Source organism: Lynx rufus, unplaced genomic scaffold, assembly GCF_022079265.1.
Source record: "Lynx rufus isolate CCGP_SWC_20201006 ecotype Redwood Valley unplaced genomic scaffold, mLynRuf1.p SCAF_6, whole genome shotgun sequence".
Lineage (NCBI taxonomy): Eukaryota > Metazoa > Chordata > Mammalia > Carnivora > Felidae > Lynx > Lynx rufus.
This window is the reverse complement of record NW_025814878.1, coordinates 66,265,537-66,288,227: the sequence shown is the minus strand read 5'-3', so window position 1 is coordinate 66,288,227 and position 22,691 is coordinate 66,265,537. Positions and strand designations below refer to the sequence as shown.

Genomic DNA, 22,691 nt, shown 5'->3' with positions numbered 1-22,691 from the left:
AATTGGAAAATAGATGGATATACTGTATATATGTAATATATATAGTAAGCAAGTACAATCTACTGTTAATTGTAGAATTTAGGTAGTTGGTATACGGGTATTCACTGCAGAATTATTTTTTTACTTAAGTTTTGTAACAAAATGTTAATAGAATTGGGTAACATGAAGGCTGCTTTACTAGTTCATTCCAACATTATATGTAAATTGAGTAATATGCCAATAATTTTAAAAGCTTACATGTACCACACAGGACAAATAATCTTTGAGGTTGTAAACTGTACATCTCTGGTTATTTTTTCTTTGCACTTTCAAATAGTCTGGTTAGTTGGTTATAACACTTCTATAAGAACAACTCTAGTTAATGACAAACACCAAAGCCTTTGTAAATAAGAACTGAAAGATTAGAGAGAGGATAATGTATTTAAGCATTGGCTTATTTGGGAAATCTGACAGTTGACATTAATGTTAATATTGACATAAATGTTAATGCTTGAAGAAAGTTTAATTAAGGGAGGATGAAGAGGTAGATGGAAACTACATAAAGATTATGAAGGGGACTTATAACTGTCCATGGTTTGAGAGCAAAGTTAAAGTATCTACAGTGTAACAACTTTAAGAAAATATGTACAACTCCCAAAAGAGAAGAAAGGAGATGGCTTAAGGGCTGGTTAGCATTGAAGTGACTTGGGAGTAGGAGGGCAAGGGAGTGTAAAACGCTTAACTCTTGGTTGGTTCCTACTCTTGAAACCTTTAATGCTGAATTAATACCAGCGGTGCCAATGGAAAGCTAAAAGTATTTAAAATTATTCCTTAAGAGATATAATTCCACTTTCAATGACAGACATGTTTCAGACAAAAACTGCCACCTTTTCAGTCAAACAAAACCTCTTAAAGAGCATCAGTTATATTTGACCTCTAACAGGCAGCTTAAAGCTCTGTATAAAGTACTTTTCATGAGATATTTTAGAATAAAAATTTTTCATCATGTTTTTAAGTGGTATTTTTTTAAAAAACTCATTTAGTAGATTATGTTAAGAGAGAATTACAAAGTATAAAACAATGCCAAAAATGGTTCGACTTTATATACCCATTAAAAATTGTACAGAATACCCTAACAAAACCAGAACATTAGTATTCTTAATTCAGCTACATTTAATATTTTAAGGCCAAAATTTGAAGGTTTAGTGACAATAAGGAGTATCAATGCTTTTCTGCAAGGTTCTTTTGAAATTAAATATTTCACAATGTGTTAAAGTAATCTTAAATAACAATCCTTCTCATTTTTAAAATAATAAGATTGCCTATAGGGCGCCTGGATGGCTCAATTAAGCATCCAACTCTTGATTTCGACTCAGGTCTTGATCTCACAGTTCATGCGATCAAGCCCCATGTGGGGCTCTGTGCTGACAGCGAGGAGCCTGCTTGGGATTTTCTCTCTCCTCTCTCACTCTCTGCCCCTCCCCTGATTGCATGCACTCTGTAAGTAAATAAATATTTTAAAAATATATAATACTGCCCAGAAGAGTCTGACCAGTTGTATAGCTTATGTCAATTTTGAAAAGGTCTTCAACAGACTACTGTTCTCAACTTGTAAAGTGTTATTTTCACAAAGTAGATACTGCCTCACCAATGTAATAGAAATGATTCTTAATCCCTTCCCCTCAAAAAAGCCATTAAAATTTATTTACTTAATATTAACTTACTATTAAAAGAAGTTGGCTATCACTTGGGGCTTGGAAGACTATTTTATACTGAGATTTTTCTTGAAATTAAAGTCAACAGCATTTTAAGTCTACAGTATTAGGTTAAGCTAAGAAAACTAGAATGTAGTTATTTCTTTAGGAAACAAGTGATCATCATAGCAAAGAATTCTGGTTTTCCTCAATCTAACTCTGCTATGCCCTTTCTAAAAAGTGCATAGGATTTAGGCATTTAGTTCATAGAAGTACACTCATAAACTAGAATAGTAATTTTGCTTTGTGTTCCAATTACACTTAAAAAAAAAATTTTTTTTAACGTTTATTTTTGACAGAGAGAGCATGAGAGTGGGGAGGGGCAGAGATAGAGGGAGCCACAGAATCCAAAGCATGCTCCAGGCTCCGAGCTGTCAACACAGAGCGCGATGCGGGGCTCGAACTCACGAACCGTGAGATCATGACCTGAGCCAAAGTTGGGCACTTAACCAACTGAGCCACCCAGGCGCCCCCCAATTACACTTTTTTAAAAATTTTCTTTTTTGAGAGAGAAAATCTTAAGGCTCCACACTCAGGAAAGAGCCCAATGCAGGGCTTGATCCCACGACCCTGGGATCATGACCTGAGCCGAAATCAAGATTGGATGTTCAACCAACCGAGCCACCCAGGTACCCCAAGATATCCTCGATTTTAACTTGTAATCTATTTACTATAAATATGTAGGTTGGATACGGTGTTTTAAATTAAATGAACCATATACTTAAAATCACCTACTTTTATAAAACAGTAACCGTCTATCTACTCACAAGTTGGTACTATTTCTTTCTTAAGTTCACAGTTGCAGTATATTCCTAGAATGTAAGACTCATATATCCCTTTACTCTAAACAGAATAAAAACATTATAATTTTGGAGGGAAAATACTACTGATGCGGTATAATAGTCTGTTTCCTATTTCAATCTTTTTTCCACAGGATTCCTTTAAGTAAAAAAAAAAAAAAAAAATGGTACATCATTATTGTATTAACTTGAGATAAGTTGAATCAACCTGGAATATCTAACACTTCTGTCAGAGAATACATTTCTAAAAAGGCTTATTGATTCAATTATCTTTATATTCAATTTGCTTAACTTTATAGGTATACAAGACATACATTTTCCAGAGGGCCTAAACTGACCTCATAAACCAATGCCAGAGTTCACAATATGATCATAAATACCCCCATTCATCAAGGGAGTGATTTAGATGATAAGGTGTATAATCCTCATGTAATACTTGAAAGTGTCTTCTAGTCATCTGTAGATAAGTTATGAGTCCAAAATCCCTATCTCACTGAACCACTGGTCCTTAAATTCTTGGGAGTCATTGGCTTGTTTGAAAATCTACAGGGGATAGACCTAAAGCTTTGGTTCTACGATGCCAAATTAACATCTCTGCACCAGACCATACTGCTTAAGTTACTAAGTATCATGTTGAGGGTAGAGTTTACATATATATTCAAGCCCCTAAACCTGGGGCTTGAACTCACCACCCCAAGATCAAGAGTCACATTCTCTACCAACTGACCCAGCCAAGCGCCCCTAAATAGCATATATTTATCTACATACAAATACTCCAAGTATTCTGTTTGGAAAATACTTAATTTTTAATTCTAAGAAATTACAATTTTAATATAGTTTAGAGGAAGTGTAAAAGTATTTCTAAATACTTCCTTTACATTTTTACTAATTTTGCCTTTTGCAAAAAAGGGATGAGAATAAAGGCAGACATCCTTATTTGTAATATAATAGTATGTCTTAGAATAGTTGTATCTCAAGTAAACATTACAAATAATAAAGTCTTGAATTTATTTTCATTTAAAAGTAAGCTACCCCAGTGACAAAGGTTAAATCCTAGGGTCCAAATAAAAAATCTGCCATATTCCACTGTTTGCAGCTACAAAATATCAGCTCCTATATGGAAATTATTATTCATGAGGAGAAAGAAAACAAGCAGTTGTAGTGGCCAGTTTTATATTCTTTGACATTAACTTATCCTCTGATCCTGAACAAATGTAGATAGTGCCCCTATGCTAAACTTGAGAAGTACCTGAGTAAATATATTATCGTTAAAGAAAATGATCACAGATGTGTAAAACATTTGCTTTATTAACAATCTCACCCATAAGTATCCTCCCTTAAATGGTTCAAGAAACAATGCTATAACCAAAGTGAATCCTGAATAGAGATATACCCAGAAGACAATTTCTCAAGGAACTAGCACACGTGTCGATTTCCACTAAGACACAGAACCCATTTTCACTTATAATCATTTATTTTCCTAATTCTATTTTCTCCTTTCCCTCTAAACATTATCTTAGTTTAGCATATTATCTGTCAAAGACTTCTTCCAAAAAGCATAACAGGGAGAGGCAGTGTGGAGTCCAGCCACCGACGACTCCCAAAATCTAATAGCTGTGTGACCTAATGCAATCACTGAACCTCTCTGCATCTCTCTTTCCTTATCTGCAGTGGTATTTATCTCATACAGCTGTTGTGATGATGAGTGAATCATATAAAACTTATAAAGCAGTGTCAAGTCAATGCTCAAAAAAGTCTGAACTATTATTCCAGTTTTTCCATCAAATCAAATAGGATCCTCCTAAGAAGCCTAAAGATTACAATGGAAAACCAAATCAGAGGTAAATCAAAGGATAAGCATGTTCAGAAACACTGCCATATGAAAAAAATAAAAACAAGAAAAAAGAAATTGCTGTATTAACTTTTTACTAAGATATAATTAAATGAAAAGTAAAGACACTATAATCAATTCTTACTTAGCATTTCAAATGATTGCGTATGTATGTGGATAAACCCAAACATTTATTCAGAAAATATAAAACATTACTGTTAATATTTGTCTTTCTTTGGACTATCCTTTAGATTTTCAACAGTGCCATGTAATTTTATAACTAAATTTTATTACAGCTGAACACTTCAAAGAGTTGCAGTTTTGAAACAAATTCTACTATGATCAGAGAAAATGTATCCAGAAAGTACTGTACAGTATACATGAATTTATGGTACTTGTCCAAATATCACCAGCATATTATTTTGTAAAGTTGTTTCTTACATAGGGTCTAAAACGCAAAGAAAAATGGAATTTGTATTAAAAAAAAAAATAGAAGCAACACTGGCTTCTATACGCCAAAAATAGAAGACAGATTTTTCTTATGCACTCTAGATACAAATATTAACTGTATGGACTGAGAACTTTTAATTTTCAATATAATTCAACAAAGTACACAAGTAGAACTCTATAAATATATTCCCTATAATAATCATATGCAAAACCATTTTATCACAAATACTACCAAAACCCTCTGAAAAACGTAAACTACAAACACATTTTTAAAGAAATTCTCAGTTTTAACAACTACAAAAGCAATAATAAAGTTATTTGGTTTATAAAAATGAAGGGCAGTGTAAAGTAAATCTGAATACCACAAAGCTTATAGAGGATGCAGTCTTGAATTCCTTACTACAAGTTACTAAACACTTTCAAAAATAATAGGACTTATTCTACACAATTTAAAGTCTTGAGCTAGAGCTCTAAGAAGAAATTCAGTAGATGAAAAGTAGGTATGTAGAAATAATGTTATAAAATATGATTTTTATACAAAATGTACCACTACTCTTCAAATGTATAAGGCTTAATATGAGTATTTTTGGATTATGAGTGCTGTATACAAGCTTTAGAGTAGTCTCCAACCATTCAAAATTCAGTATTTTTTATATGTTTTGATATTTCTGAAGTGAATGAACACAGTACAGGATGTAATTTAATGTCAACTTTATACTGTTCCACATGGTAAAAATAAAAGCTTTTTTGAGCTCAGGAGAGAATGTATCTTTTGAATTCTTGATCTCTATATAGATTCTTCTTTTAGGAATGTCAGAATTTTGTAATATGAACTAACAGCCACTAGGAATTGGTCCAAGTTTAAAGAGAAGATACAACAGAGACATAAGGTGTCAAATAGTTTAAGTCTTCCGTTTGCAATTATACAGTCATTATTTTTTACATGAAAGTAAAAGTGCTTTAAAGTAAAAAATCTTTATGTAAAATGTATCAGTATTACTAATACTTAATATCCAAGTAGAATTTTCTATATTAATTTCATTTTACCCATTTCTTTTGAAAAGTACCATTCTGCCACAAGGTAAACAAAAAATGGTCCATAAAATGGTGACATCAGACACATCATAATTTGTGGTATGGGCCCTTTAAATTGAGACCAAATCTTTATTAACCCAAAGCTAGAGAGACTTTATTTGTTGCACATGCCCAAAGTAACTCACATTTTCTATAAGCCTTGAAGAATTTTTATTTAGCATAATGAGAGGTTTAATGACTTATATTCAAGACTATGTAGCACTCTTCTGCTGCTGTTCACCAGCTGTTTTTATGATGATAACTCCGAGATCTGGAATGTGATCGAAAATGAGAGTGTTTTGCTGTTTGTGCTTTAGCTTCAGAATTGGTATACCCCTTGGGAGATTTACAAGGGGATCTTGCTATGGAGTCAGAATGTCTTCCATGTGATCTTGATTTGGTTCCTGAGCTAGTCTGCTTTTGAGGTGAACTTGATTGTGATTTTCCTATTGACTTGGATCTTTTTGGTAACGACTTGGACCTTGACCGTCCTCTAGAACCAGAATTCCTTCTTGGAGTTCTTGACTGCCTTGCTGAGGTAGACCGCCTTGGTAGTGATTTGGAGCGAGATTTAGATTGGCTATAAGAAAATCGCCTGTGTCGAGACCTGCAAATATCCATAATGTTAACAGTATATATTTCACACAAAAACATTTAATAGGTTTAGAAACAGCAACTTCAGGAATGTATACATTTTACATAATATTAGTTATGATTTCACTGGATAAACTAAAAGAAACAATTTTAATTTTGCTATGCATGCTTTTAGTTCAAATGTAAGTACCAAGTCTGTAATATTTGTTATACTAGAATGTATGACCAAAAGATTTTTACTTTGCTAGATTTATCTTATGATACAGGTCAGTTCTGAAAAATGCCCTGCATAATAAATCTGGGTTATACAACTCCTAAGAGGTATGAAAATCTGAAGGGAAAAAAAGATTAAAAAAAAGACAGAGAGAAAGTAACTATTTAAAGTTTATTAAATAATGCTTATAAAAACCAAAACCAAAACCAAATGCAGGACTTTTGAATCCCACCATGATAGAGCAACTTGTATTAGACTAATCTTCCCACGGAAAACACCTATATAAAGAAGCTAAACAACATTTATAAAACAACTGTTTAAAGGTATTAGAGAATAACCAACCAACCCTAGCAGAACTTGAGGGGTTACAAACCATGGCTCTTTTACAAAGACCATGTTCCAAATGTTGGCATGGTGGAACTGAACCCAAACAGAAAATGGCTATTTGACTAAGCATATTAACAGACAAATTAGGATTCAGGACTACCAAAATGGTTGGGACTAAAGAGGCAAAATCTCAGAGATGAGAAAATGGCAGACAAGAAATCTCCTAAAATTTGCCTACAAATTCTCTTCAAGTCACTGGCCATCTTTAAGCTGTGCACATAAAGGATGAGACTCCCAGAGGTCAAGAAAAATAGCAGTTGGAAGATTCAAGAATTAAGATGAAATTCTATCAGACACACAGTGCTGGGGAGAGAGGCTGGAGTTCAACCCCCAAAAGGTCAAAGAGCCTTGAGTAACAACCCAGGCTTTCAATTAAGAACCCAGAAGGGCCATATCCTACCGATCAGTCTTAACAATGCCTCAAACAAGCCTTGAAAAGATCAAGGTGATCTGCCAATACTCCTCCACCTACTAGAAGAAACTTCCTTTGGAGGATATCATCCAAAGCACTGCAAGTTTTCATCGACGATGTTCAACATCCAATAAAGAAATCCATGAAATATGTCAAAAATAGATAAAAATGACTAAAAGCTAAGGAAATACAAGACAAAAAAAAACCAAAACAAAACAAAACAAAAAAAAACAGACCCAAAGTAATTTGGATATTGGCATTATTCAGACAGGAATTTTTAAAAATGACTATAACCGATGTGTTCAAGAAAATAAGAAGACAGGCAAAACAGATTAAAAAATGGAGAAATTCAACAGAATATTGGAATCTGTAAAAAGAAACAAATGGACATTTTAAGAACTGAAAATATATATCTGAAATGTAAAAGTCACTAACTAGATAAATTTAACAGCAATCTATATACAGAAGAAAAAGTGAACTGAACTATAAAACAGATTATTAGAAAAACATATATACTGAAACACAATGAGAGAAAAGGAATTTTAAGAAATCCAGAACAAAGCCTAAGAGATATGTACTACACAGTCACATAGCCAAAAAGAAAAAATGGATGAGGCAGAAGCCATATTTGAAGAGATAATAGCCTAATATTTTCCCAAACTAATGAAAAGCATCAACTCACTATTTCAAGCAGCTCAGTAAACCCTGGAGAATAAGATACATTACCTGTAAAGGAGCAACATTAAGACTGACAGCTGACTATAAATATCAAGAAACGATAGAGTAATTTTTTTTCTTTTGCTTATATAACAAAGGTTTTATTACTTTAAGTAAAACTGTTAACAAAGTGATAGCTTTCCCAGTCAGCTTCTTAATGCATTTAACAAGTAACATTCTTGATAGAATAATTTTAAGTGTTTGTTTATTTTGAAGAGAAAGAATGTGAGTAAGGGAAGGGCAGAGAGAGGGAGACAGAGGATCGAAAGCAGGTTCCATGCTGAGAGCGCAGAGCCCAATGTGGGGCTCAAACTCACAAATCGTGAGATCAAGACCTGAGCTGAAATCAAGAATAAGACTCATGTGACTGAGCCACCCAGGTGCCCCACTAGTTTGTTTTTTTATCCATATCCACTAAAGACAAAATAAGAGACCTCTTTTTAGTCTAAGATAATAGCACTTATACTGTATTTACTTATAGTATATGTTAGGCTTATACATACACTACTTCATTCATTGCATGCACATATGCACACACAAAATCTGATCCTTATGAATGTCATGAGAACTAGGTAAGATTTGCATTCTTTATACTATAATTTTACAAATGGAAAAAACTGAGGTCAGAGAGATCAAGCAATGATCTTATGATGAGTACAAAGCAAAACAGCATTGTTACAAGAAGATGTGGTTCTTTCTATTCCTGATACTTCATGATGATTTGGGATAATTGATGGACATTTTTTTTTTAAACTATAACCTATTTTTTAAATGTTTTATTTATATTTAAGACTGAGAGCACAAGTGGGGGAGGGACAGAGAAAAAAGGGGACAAAGGATCCGAAGCAGGCTTTGCAATGACAGCAGTGAGCCCTATGTGGGGCTCAAACCCACGAACTGGGAGATCATGACCTGACCGAAGTCAGACACTCAAACAACTAAACCACCCAGGCGCCCCAATAGACATTGTTAAATTTTCTCCAGCTAAGTGTTATACTTTACTTTTACTAGAAGGCATAAAATGATGTGAATATTTGCCGTTTTTTGATTAATCAGGAGAAAAACTGGTTAACTATGGCTTTAATACATTTGGGAAACAACTGACATTCCTAATGAATAAAATGGGCAATTTACTTTTCTTTTTTCTTTCACAAACTTGTCTTCTTCACAAGGGCCAATGGATATTATTAAGTTACAACAGTGTTGCGTTAGGCACAATATTATACCTCCTTTAATCTTTGATATAAACATCATTCATTTAAAAATAAGTAAATAAATAACTCATTCATTTTATACATACCACCTGTATCATTCTAAACTTATGCTAAAATATATATGTATAGTTTCTACATATGTATAGTTATATGTATACATATATAATCTATATGTGTATAGTATATAAATATAAAATTCATAGTAATATAAACTGTTGAACATTACTCCCTTATATCCTCCGTAAAGTCAGAAGCAGTACCACTGTTATCAGTGTGGCTTTCCTATATATAAGGCATGTAAAAGTTTTTTAAAATCTTGATTTGCTTTCACTATGTTTTAAGAGCTATTAATATAATTTTGTATTTTAAATATAGAAACTATATATCAGAGCTAAATCTCAAATAATCAATCAATGGGAAAATGGCTTTCCCTTAGCCACGGACAAACTTGACTGTTCTCCATAGATGCAAAGGAGGTTTTATATTCTTATACTATCAGAGAAAATATGATAAAAGAGATCATGTTCCAGATAGGACTGTTTCTAAATATTTCTTCACCAATCTCGGTAGTGGCTCAATCCTGACTGTGTTTTCCTGGATTATAAAAGGTGCTTAGGGCTTCCTCCCTGCTTCATGCCTCCCTAAGGATGGGCCAAATCAACATATTTGTTCACACACAAGGAGAGGTACTGAACTGATACGTAAGATTCTAGAGCCCTGACAGGGCCATATTTTCTAGCAATCAGGATTCCTGGATATTAAAAAGTCATAGAAGGTAGATGTAGTTCTCACTTCCTATCTTTGACTTCCACTTGGCTGGAGGGATTGGAGCCAGGTCACTCCACAGTCTTGTTTTTAAATCTGGGAACCTGGGGCAAAGATTAACTCTCTAGCTCTGGTACATATACCATACACTGCGCTTTTTCTTGGCTAGGCTCTTGGAGTTGAGGAACGGAGGGATCAGAGTGAAAGTGAGCAGCCCTGGTGATCTTTGATCTGAAGTTATTTGGGCCTATATAGAGTTTAGGTGTACTACATGTGGCCCAGGAGTGCTCTTATTTCTCACAGAAAAAAGGATATTCGTGTAAATGCTGATCATTTTTTTTTACATTTTTTAAACGTTTATTTATCTTTGAGAGAGAGAGACAAGGATGAGCAGGGGAGGGGCAGAGAGAGAGGAAGACACAGAATCTGAAGCAGACTCCAGGCTCCGAGCTGTCAGCACAGAGCTGGATGCAGGGCTCAAACTCATGGACCATGAGATCATGGCCTAAGCTGAAGTCAGATGCTTAACCAACTGAGCCACCCAGGCACCTCTTTTTTTTTTTTTTTTTTTTTAAAGTAAACTCTACACTTGGCACCTGGGTGGCTCAGTCGATTAAGCGTCCAACTCCGGCTCAGGTCATGATCTCATGGTTTGTGGGTTCGAGCCCCGTGTCAGGCTCTGTGCTGACATGGACCCTGCTTGGGATTCTGTGTCTCCCTCTCTCTCTGCTCTTCCCCCATTCATGTTCTGTCTCTCTCTCCTCCAAAAATAAATAAACATTAAAAAAAAAAAAAGTAAACTCTACACCCAACATGAGGCTCAAACTTATGACCCCAAGATCAAGAGCAAGAGTTGCATGTTCCACTGACTGAACCCCAATGCTGATCACTCTTAAAGAAAATTTACCTTAAAATTCTACATGTCTATGAAAAAATTACAGCACTAAAACTCAAGATAAATACAATTATTTAAGAATTTAAGAATGCTAATACAATTTCAGTTATTATTTAAATAACTTCAAGTTAATTAATTTTCATTGTGTTTTACTATTTTTTTAATTATTTTTTATTATTAGTGATTTACTATTATTCTAACAGAAACAAAGTCCTGGCTAGCAATATAAATAACCTGCAAATATCTTTTTCTGAAAAAACTTACTATTTTCATGTTTTCTTAGAATAGTACCATACCTATAATTTGTTTTTGAAAATAATTTACCTTTTATAAATATATTGATTTACATTAATTTTAAGTTCAATCTCCTGTCACAAGTGATTATATTTCTTATGAGTTTTTAGTCATCCCGAACTTAAATTCTTAATTATTCTGTTCAGTTAGGAAAATTTTATTTTTTTTAATTCCACTTTATATGTCAAGTATACATTTTAAAATTTTTTGTTTTTTCTTCAGTACATATTACTTTTCTATTTAAAAAGCTTAAAATTAAGTCTGTCATGAAATAAAAACACTGGAAGGTACCCAATATACCCAAGTTAAATAACAATACACTTCAAATAGAGAGGAGCATATCGTTTTTAAAAATGTTGACCTTTATGTATATTATACAAAATGATTCTGAGGCCTGTTTTTGAAAACCCTTTAAAATGTTTTCCAGAAAAAGTAGAAAATTAAGTTTTCAATCCTCCTGTATTTTGTACTCACTCTTTAAGGCTATCAGATCGTCTCCTATTTCTTCCCCATGAAGAGCTTCTACTTCGAGTTCTCCTTTGGCTGGGGCTTCTTGACCGCCTATGATCACTTGGAGAACAAGGGTGACGTTCTTTTGATTTCATTTGGCCTGGTGCTAGAATACGAAATAATTTATTACCTGAAAACCTCAGTAACAGCTATTCAAATAGTATTCTTTTCTGAAAGAATTTAAAATAAAAAAAAAAAATCTGTCAGAGCTAAAACTCATTCTGCTGAATAAACAAGATCTAATGTTTAGTCACACTTACTTTTTCGATCACCTTGTGCAAACTGTATTTCAATTTGACGGCCACATACCCACTTTCTATTGAGGTTATAAAGAGCATCTTCAGCATCACGAACATCTTCAAATATGACTAGCTGTTAAGGATACTTTGAACGTCAGATATCAAGTAAAAATATTATTTTTATTGAATTATTTATATGTGACATGAAATTAATAGGAAAAAACTCCAAGTTATTAAGCTCACATCATATATATATATATATATATATAATCAGAAATTTCACTTTTATTATGAAAACAAAACGTCCCCTTATGATTTAGAAGAATCTATCTAAAAGTAAGAACAGAAACAAACGTGTAACTACACTTCTAATGCACACATTAGTGTAGCTGCAGTATGCATTTATAATGTGAAAGAACATGTTATGAGAAAAAAATAAGTCCAACACTGGCTAGGATTAAAAAAAAAAATTGTTTAGGCTCTCCCTTCTTTCAGGTAAAAGATTCATCAGGTTTTTCAGCATACAGAAGCCTTTATTCTGAAATTATAATTACTCTTTCACTAAAAACTAAAAGGCTTTTTGATTATGACATTTAGGAAAAATTACTTACTATAAACAAAACTGCAAAGAGACATGTAACTTAAAATATTACACCTTTGAAAATGATATTTACTTTTGAACCTACTATTTTAAAATACTTTTATGTTTTTATTACTTGGGATATAATTATAAAAAATACACAAAAGCAATCTGTGAACATCTGGAGTTACATATATTGGTTTGTAATACCCCACTAAACTTCCTTACCTACGTAAATTATATATTAAACCTAACTAAAATGGAAATAAACTATAGAAAATGACTAGCTGTTTTTCAGGAGGTTGTTCACTGGTTTAATTTTTTAAAAATAGAAAACAGAAAAAGCTCAAGAAACGCAATACAAAATGAGACTTTGGCAATTACCTCAATGTCACTTGATCTTGAACCTTGACCTTTACTCTTTAAGGCTTGCAAGATGGACTTTATAAGAGACGCAGAACCAACAAAATCAGACTTGGCTTTGACTCTGGAACTCTGAATAAATGTAGGAAAGCCGAAGTCTCAACCTGGTGTTGGCTTTGTCTTTTGCTTGATAAAGACTTCCCCTCTTCCAGGTCTTTATATCTGTGTCCACCCTCCCTCTTTACTCCTTGATGCTTGAACTTTAGGTGCCTTTTTTCTCGCCTGCTTGGTTTATGCTTGGATTCTAGCTAACAGGTTGGTTCAAACTGGGGGGTGCTTGCCAGCTACTGTGGACTGCTTTAGATTTTCTGAGATAGAGAAATAAACACATTTAATTAGGCAATATTAATCTCATAACATATGCTCCTGAATACACATGCATATCTGCACAGATATACAGTACATTCACATGCACACAGTAAAACAAAGGATATTGAACATAAGCAAATCCTCTTGGGCGGCGGGTGTAGAAGTCAAGTGGAATGTAAACGTCTACTATAGGGCCATAGCGACCAAACTCACGGCGCAAGTCCTCAGGCCTGAAGTGTTTTAGAAATAAGGCAAAGAAATATGAATAGCTGGATTAAAATATTTTGCCTACGGAAATCCAGTTGAAACCTTCAAAAGAAAGTATTATCTAGACCAGTATTATCTAAAATTGTCGTAACAATCACCCAGGGTTTAGGAAGGAGGAAAAAAGAAAGCAAATCCTCAGGCCTCACTTGTAGAGATTCTGATTTAAAAGATCTGCATTAGGGGCTGGAAATCTGTATTTTTATAAGCACTCCAGGTGGCTGTTCGGATTGGGGAAAAAATGACCAAGGAAAGTTATTCTCCGTCTTTGAAAGTGACTTTTATTAAAAGAGATTTCAATCGTCAATATAAAAAGTTCTGTTAACTATTTCATTAAGAACACATTCATTTGCCTCACTATAATTTCACATTTATGTTAATTTTGTTTTCAGATGGCAAGGATTAGCTGCTAAAGAAGTCCTAAAATTATTTCTCAGGCTTTAAAGAAAACTGTTTTACTATTAAACATAAAGCAAAATAACTACCATATTCTTAAATTTGATAAGTATTTTTAAACCTCCTATATGCCTTCTACTGTGACAGGTACTAAAAGGGGGACACCAAAGGAATATTTAGCTTATTTGTCTTCATGGAGCAACAACTTAAACTGAAGAGACAAAATACTTAGCATTTATAGCTGACAATTAGAGTACATTTACAATCCAGCTACGGTTCACCTTAATGCTAACAATTTTATGGTTGTTTAAAGGTGAGGGCACAGACAGATGAATTCGCCTAAGGTCAGCAAGCCAGCATATGATAGAACTAGAATCAAACATCCACAACCTGACACTCGTCTGTGTTCTGAATCACTGCACCCTACCGCCTCATGGAGATCTTAGAGATTCAGCATCAAGCTATGAGCACAAAACATGGCCCAGAAGAAATAAGAGTCCTTCAAAACATATTATGCAGAAAGAAGACTCAAGATGACTGCAAAGCTGCTAGCTTGGGCAAATGGAAGAAAGACAGTGTCCGTGACAAAAATTAGATAGCTGGAAAAGAGAAGTTAGATTGATGAGGGAGGAGAGAGGCAAAAGAAATGCTGGATTTGAGGTGATGGCCGAACATCCGTAAGAGCTCTGTAAACAGGGGGCCTGGCTGGCTCAGTAGGTAGAGCATGTAACTCTTGATCTCGGGGTTGTGAGTTCGAGCCCGATGTTGGGTGTAGAGATCACTCAAAAAAAGAAAATAAAATCTGTGAAAAAAAGAGTACTGTAAACAACTGAAAATTATTATTAAATAAATTTATTTTCAAGACTAAAAGTCAGTGATTAAAGCTAGAGATGTGAATTCACCACACAGTGCAACTGACATGACATTCTTTATTGTACTTTTTTTCATTTAATACTTACTATAAAATGTTTAATTGTCTGCCTTCCCTGAAACTATTATCTTTGGAGGGTAGTGACAATGTCTTTCTTTCATTTACTCATTCAACAAATACTTACTGAGCACCTACTCTGGCCAGCCTGTAGCGATGTGATGGAGAACAACATTCCTGCTGCCAGCCTTGTGATGGAGAACACAAGACAACAGGGTAATGACTCTCAGCCATTCCTGAGTATTAGAATCATTTGTGAAGGAGATGTTATAAAAACAGGTACTCCAGCCTGATGCATTAACCTTGGACACAATTAGTACTTCCCCTGGTGGGCCCCAAATAGGTTTAGTTTTTTTAAGGGTTTCACAGGCAATTCTGAGAATCAGGGTTGAGAATCCCTTTTAAAGCAGGTGTCTTCACCAGTGTACCTAGCATTGTTGCTTGGCACAAAGTAGGCACTCAAAATATTGAGTTACCATTTAATAGTCAAGGAGACTGAGAATGAGAGAAGTTACCTTGCCCAGAGGTACATATAGCCAGCAGCAAAGCTAGACTTCAAATGAATTTTCTGAGGCAACCAATCCCTTCAACAAATGTGAGTGCCTGACAGGAAAAGGATCCTAGATGGTGTAATGGAGGTTGGGGCAATGTGTGTCACGGAGGCTTGGAATCCCAGAAGCCAAGGGTGACAGAAATCTGAAGAAGCCAAACTTCCAAAAGAGCTGGCTCCCATTGTCACCACTGCCACAGCTATTAGCTGTTGTTTTGCTCTCATTTATTTTTGTATTTTTGGTGTCATCTATTTTGACATTCAGAAAATAGAGAATACAATAAACACTTATGTATCCACCAAGATTTATTATATCTCAATATCTGTCATCATTTTCAGTAATTTTTTTAGAAACAAGATGTATTATTCTACCTTAGAGACAATCATTGGTGTTTATTATTCCTCTGCATAATTTTGTATTTTTACTGTAAATTAATATATCCCTAATTACGTGTTTTTGTATATGTCAAACTTCATATAAATGGTATCAGACTATTTATATAATTTTACTCCTTCTCCTCCCTTGAAATTTCTCTATGTAGCCCTAGTTCACTCATTTTAACTCTGTATTGGTATTATCAATAAATCACAATTTACTTATTCATCTTTCTGTGGATAAACATTTAAGATGCTATCTGTTTTTTAAACTGCAAACTATGTGCAGCATATGTTATGATACAAGTGCCATGCAGAGCTCTGCTAGATTCCTGGGATGCATCACAATGCAACTGGTGGGCCGGAGAGCACGCTGATCTTCAGCTTCTACTGAACTACATGAAGAGAACTACATGTTCTCCAAAGTGACCAAATCAATCTATACTCCTCAAAACCTACGTAAGAATTCCACTGCTCCACCTCTCATTAACATTTTTAATTCTTGTCATCCTGAAGCATATAAAGTGAATGGGTATCTTAATGTTTTAATTTTAATTTACCTAACAACCAGTTAGGTGCAACATATTTTCATGTGTTATGGGTCAGTTGTTTCCTGTTAATACCTACCAGCAGTATTTCTGGGTTAAAGAGGATGTGTAATTTTTATGTACTGTAATTTTTATGAAACTGTCACAGTCCTGCAAAGTGGCTGTGCCATTTTATACTCCCACCCACAATGTATGAGTTTCAGTTAGGCTAATCTTTGTTAGCACTTTCTAGGTTGTCAGATTTTTGGTTTTTTTGTTTTTTATCTTAGCCATTGAAGTGGGAGTTAAGTGGAATCTCACTGTGGTGGTTTTTTTCAGTTTAATGTTTATTTATCTTGTGAGAGAAGAGCAAGGGGAAGGGGAAGAAAGAGGGAGAGAGAATCCCAAGCAGACTTGGTAGCTGTCAGCACAGAGCCCTACATGGGGCTTGATCTCACTAACAGTGAGATCATGACCTGAGCCTGAATAAAGTTGGATACTTAACCAACTGAGCCACCCAGGAGCCCTCTCACTGTGGTTTTAATTTGCACTTCCAAATCACAAATGATCTCAAGCACTTTTTCATGTGCTAATTTTCCTTGTGAAGTGTCTGTTGGAGCTTTCTGCCCATTTTTAATGTTTGTCTCTTTTATTATTGAGTTGTAAAAGTTCTTTACATATTCTGAAAAAAAGTCCTCTGTATTGCTTTGTGTATGTTTTGTGAATATTTTCTCTCAGTCTGTAGCATGGCTATTTACTCTCTTAATAGCATTTCTTTTTTTAAAAAAAAATTTTTTTTTAACGTTTTTATTTATTTTTGAGACAGGGAGAGACAGAGCATGAACGGGGGAGGGTCAGAGAGAGGGAGACACAGAATCTGAAACAGGCTCCAGGCTCTGAGCTGTCAGCACAGAGCCCGACGTGGGGCTCAAACTCATGGACCGCGAGATCGTGACCTGAGCCGAAGTCAGCCGCTTAACCGACTGAGCCACCCAGGCGCCCCAATAGCATTTCTTAATGAACAAGAATTTTAAATTAGAGAAATCTAATTTTTCAATATTCTTTTTTCTTTTATGGTAATTGCTTTCTTTGCCCTATAAGAAATCTTTGCCTATCCCCAGGTCATAAAGACATTCTTCTATGTTTTCTTCTAAAAGCTTTATTTTGTTATCTTTTCCATTTCAATTGATGATCCAGCTCAAATTGTGATGTGAAGTAGAGGCTGCAGTTCATTTTCCCCAGTATGCACTGTCCATTTGTTGAAAAGATTTTCCTTTTTCCTTTTTCCACTGGTACCTTTGTTAAACATCAGCTGACTCTGTAAGTGTGGATTATTTATGGACTCTCTATTCTGTTCTATTAATCTATTTGTCCATCCTTAGGCCAATATCACACTGTCTTGATTACTATATATTTTTAGTAGGTCTTATGTCACGTAAGTCTTCCAACTTCAGTGATCTTTTTCTAGATTATTTTGGCTAGTCTAGATCCTTTCCATATCAATATATTTTAGAATTAACTTGTCAGTTCCTATTTCATGTATTTTTCAAATTTATTTATTATTTTTTTTTAGTAATCTCTACATCCAACATGGGGCTCGAATTTACAACCCCAACATCAAGAGTTGCATACTCTGACTGAGCCAGCCAGGCGCTCCCAGTTTCTATTTTTTTAACAGCCTCTGATCAGGAATGTCTTGAATCTATAATATAATCAGTTTGGGGAGAACTGATAACTTAGCATTTTGTTTTCGAATCCAAGAACACGGTATATCAATTTATGTTGTCTTCTTTCTCTTGGCACTATATTGTAGTTTTTTGTGTAAAGGTTTTTATTACATGTTTTGTTGTTGTTCTTGTTAAACTTATTTCTAAGTCTGTTTTTTGATACTAAGGCAAATGAAATTGTTTTAAAATTTTCATTTTCAACTGTCTACTGCTAATATAGAGAAATAGATTTTTCATAAGTTTATTTGGTATTCTGATAACTTACTAACTCATTACTTAAGGTTTACATAAACATGTCACCTAAGAATAAGGACAAGTTTTGCTTCTATCTTTATAATTTTTATGTTTTTTATTTATTTTTCTTCCCTTGTTACACTGGTTAGGGCCTGCAACAAAATGATGAATTGAGGTTGTAAGAGTGGGCATGTTTGGCTTGTTTTGATCTTAGGGGGAAAGCATTCGGCTTTTACCATTAAGTATCTTGTTAGCTATAGGCTTTTCATAGGTACCCTTTATTGGGCTGGGGAAGTTCCCTTCTATTCCAGTTTGCTGACACTTTTTCTCATGAATCTTGGTGAATTCTGTTTAATGCTTTTTCCGTATCACCATCAATATCAATATAGTCTCATACACACTGTAACCAAAGAATGCTACTAATTATGTCAAACGAGGTACTTGACGGTTGCTTCCCAACCTAACATGATGTTATGCATCAAAATGAGAATGTTATATTTGGGATTTGGACATTACTTTGTTCCATTAGAAAACTGTGTCTGACATTTAAAAAAAATTATTCTTCTACATAGTGCAAAAGCAAAGATATTAAAAGTAATATTCTTCCTGAACCAGATCTTGTTTCACCAGTGAAAAGAAAAATAATACAAATTAAAACAGCATGAAATGTATTTAAAAACATTTTTTTAAAGTTTAAAAAAATTTTTTAAAGTAATCTCTACACCCAACGCGAGATTCAAACCTATAACTGTGAGATCAAGAGTCACATGCTCCACTGATTATGCTAACCAAGCACCCCTAAAATGTATTTTTAAGTCTTTCTTTAGTTTTGTTTTTTTTTTTTAAACATTTATTTATTACTGAGAGACAGAGAGACACAGAGCGTGAGCAGGGGAGGGGCAGAGAGAGAAGGAGACACAGAATCTGAAGCAGGCTCCAGGCTCTGAGCTGTCAGTACAGAGCCCGACGCAGAGCTCGAACTCACAAACTGTGAGATCATGACCTGAGCCGAAGTCGATCACCTAACCAACTAAGCCACCCAACCGCCCCAAGTCTTTCTTTAGTTTTGATACTCAATTTCATTCCAAAAAAAATTTAAGCTAAGCCATAATACCTTTTAATGTCTTGTGCTTTATGTCACATATTAAAATGGCTACTGCAAAGAAGCATTTAAAAAAAATTTTTTAAGTTTATTTATTTTGTGTGAGAGAGAGCACACGGGAGAGGGAGAGAGAGGGAGAGAGAGACAATCCCAAGCAGGCTTTGCACTGTCAGCACAGAGCCCAATGTGGGGCCTGAACTCACGAACCGTGAGATCATGACGTGAGCTGAAGTCAAAAGAGGGATGCTTAACCAACTGAGTCACCTAGGTACCCCCTTTTTAAAATTTTTTAAAAGTTTGTATTATTTATTTTGTGTGTGTGTGTGTGTGTGTGTGTGTGTGTGTGTGTGTGAGAGAGAGAGAGAGAGAGAGAGAGAGAGAGCACACACATGGGAGGGGCACAAAGAAGTATTTTAACTAAAATTTGGCTTTGTTATAGTTGCCATATTACCAGTTAACTTACACTGCATGCCACCCTGTACAAAAAAGCTTTTAATATAGGTTAACACGTAATGATTCTACCTTCACAAAACTACTCAGCAGCTGGGCAATTTTAGGTAAGAAACTTAATTTCTCCAAGCCTCAGTTTCTAATCTGTGAATCTGTGAAATGGGATTAATAAAGAACATACATTACAGGGTTATTGGGAAAATCTAGTAAGATAATATATGCAAAATGTTTAGTACAGTGTTTAACACATAGGGAATACTCAACAAATGTCAGCGATTATTATTCCATTAATACAAATCTAGATGATTGCCCCCAGTGGCAGTACTAAAAAGTGGTGAAAAAACTGGAAAAAGAAATCAATAAATCTCAATTTTCAGTCTTGATTACTCATGGTGATTATCTAGATCAGAAAACATGTGTCATGTGATGTGTTTTATTTGGCCTTAAGGTGTGCTGAAACATAAAACTGCCAATATTTTACAGCTTTTAAATCTACAAAAACAGGAATCTCATATAATTCAATTTAATAAATGCCAGCATTTTGAAACAGAGTTTACACAAACACAGGTTTCTGTTTCTTTAGAAAATTAGGACTTTGTGGCAACAAGTCCAAATGTCTATGTAGTCATTAGCTGCAGCTAGTAGTACCAGTTGCCATCCCCTTTATATGGCATGAGTTCTTTTCTATTTGCTACAATCCACACCATCCTATTGTGCCTTATAACCCAACAACTTTACTCATTCATATTACCCTGGCTAGCCCCTGTGGCTACTGGAATTGGAAACCTCTATCTCTCTCTTTTTTGTAGACACACTAGAGAGACTAGATGCTTATTTAGCATTCAGGTGGTCTTTAACTGTGGCATTTTTTTTTTTTTTACTCTACCCAAATTATAAATATTTGTTTTCTATGTATTGATAAACAGGTTGAGAGGAGAAATATAAACACACGCATCTTTTAGATGTCATTAAGGTATATTAACCCACACTCTATAATTGTGACATACATAATAGTAGGGATCAAATAAAAAAATACTGAACATTTACTCCTCAAAGGTAAACGACAATGATTACTCCAGATGGCTCTGGAGTCAAGGGCTCCAATATTTGAATATCTGAAGCCATTAAGCCCCAGTTAAATCATTAAAACTCTTAAGCTTCACGTTTTCCTTGTGTATTATAAAGATGATATTGCATACCTAAAAAGGTTGAGCGGCGAATAAATTAGGTAAAACCAGTGAAATGGAAACGTCTATTTATGCCCCTATCCCACCCTCTATCATTCATTCCCTCTGGCTCCTGTTAAGGGAGAAAGTGCTTTATGATGAAGAGGTCATTCCTTAATACTTATGTTTAAGCACTATATAGGCAAGAATTCTCAAGGCAGGGAGGGGGATGTGTGGACCGAGAGCATCTCACTGGACCAGGGAAGTCTATCCAAACCGTTATCATGGGTGTTTACACTGCACTCTGAACTTTATAGAAAAACATAAATCTCTTTCACTGAAGCCATCCTTTGTATTGTGCAGCAAAATGTAACCAGCATCCCTTGTAAGTAGACCACACTCAGAGAACGGGAAGAGTAAGGCCCAAGGTACTACGCATTATTTTATAATACGTTCTCACCATCCCCAATTCCTCTTCATCTAGGACACAAGACGCGCAGCTTTATCGGGGCACGGCGACAAAGGAGTCGAATCGCAGGCACCGGCCCGAGGGAAAACACTCTCGGCCAGGGGCGGGGAGGCACCCTGGCTACAGGGAAAGCAGAAGCCTGCGCGCCGCGGGTCCTCAAGCAGAGGATGGGCACCGATCTCCCGGGCGCGGGGCCCGGCCCCGGGGGGTGCGCTGCGCCGGGGCGGAACGCCGGCCGGGAGAGGGGAGGCGCGAGTCCCGCCCCGGCCTGGAGCAGCCCGAGGGTTCGCACAGCTCCCGGGAAGGGCGCCTCCGCGGAAAGCACAGGCCCAGCCAGAGGCCGGGCAGGCGCCGGGCACAGCCGGGGGCCGCGACCCGGCTCCGCGACGCTGCCGTTACCCGGCCCCTCCCCCGCGCGCCAACCTGCGGCCGCAGCCGCCGCTCACCTGGTGGCGTCTGCGACGTTCCTGACGAACAGGGAGGTGTTGGGGGGCCTCGTGTAGCGCGACATGGCCGCTTCCTCCGTTGCCTTTGGGCCTGCCCGCGGCCGCCAGGCTCGCTCCGTTTCTCGCAGTCGCCGCTGCCGCCACAGCAGCTCCGCCGGCCCCCTGCGCGACCCCCTCCCCTCGGCCTCGGCCCCGCGAGCGCGCAGCCGCAGAGGCGGGCGCGGGGCGGGGGGGCGCTGCGCGGCGCGAGCTTGTCCGTGCAGACCGCGCGGGGGCGGAGCCCGAGCCGAGGGGATCCGGGGAGGGGGAGGCGCGGGGTCCTGAAGATCCAGGGAATCCGAGGAGGGGGCGGTGCTGGGGTCCGCCAAGGTCCGGGGAGGGGGCTGTGCGGGAGTCCCGGGGTCCGAAGAGATCCGGGGAGAAGACGGCGCGGGGTCCCGCAGACCGAGGGAATCTGAGAAGAAAGGGGCGGCGCAAGAGAGGATCTGGGAGGGGGCGGTGTGGAAGGGTCCCAGGTTCCGAGGAGATCTGGGGAAGGGGCGGTGCCGAGGTACGCGGGGATCCGGGAAGGAGGGGAGCTTGGAGGCTGGAGTCCGAGGGGTCTGGAAAGGGGGCG

General features: G+C 36.5%; 1 protein-coding gene across 1 annotated transcript; it reads right to left on the bottom strand.

Annotated features, from left to right (window-relative positions):
* Window positions 1–5,997: 5,997 nt before the first annotated feature.
* Window positions 5,998–22,266, bottom strand: SRSF12 (serine and arginine rich splicing factor 12). The gene is made up of 5 exons (XM_047101521.1): window positions 22,076–22,266; window positions 13,550–13,671; window positions 12,151–12,258; window positions 11,855–11,996; window positions 5,998–6,495 (listed from the first exon to the last, which is right to left on the bottom strand). The coding sequence occupies exons 1-5, from the start codon at window positions 22,138–22,140 to the stop codon at window positions 6,126–6,128; spliced, it is 807 nt and encodes a 268-aa protein (XP_046957477.1). The 5' UTR covers window positions 22,141–22,266; the 3' UTR covers window positions 5,998–6,125.
* Window positions 22,267–22,691: the final 425 nt, after the last annotated feature.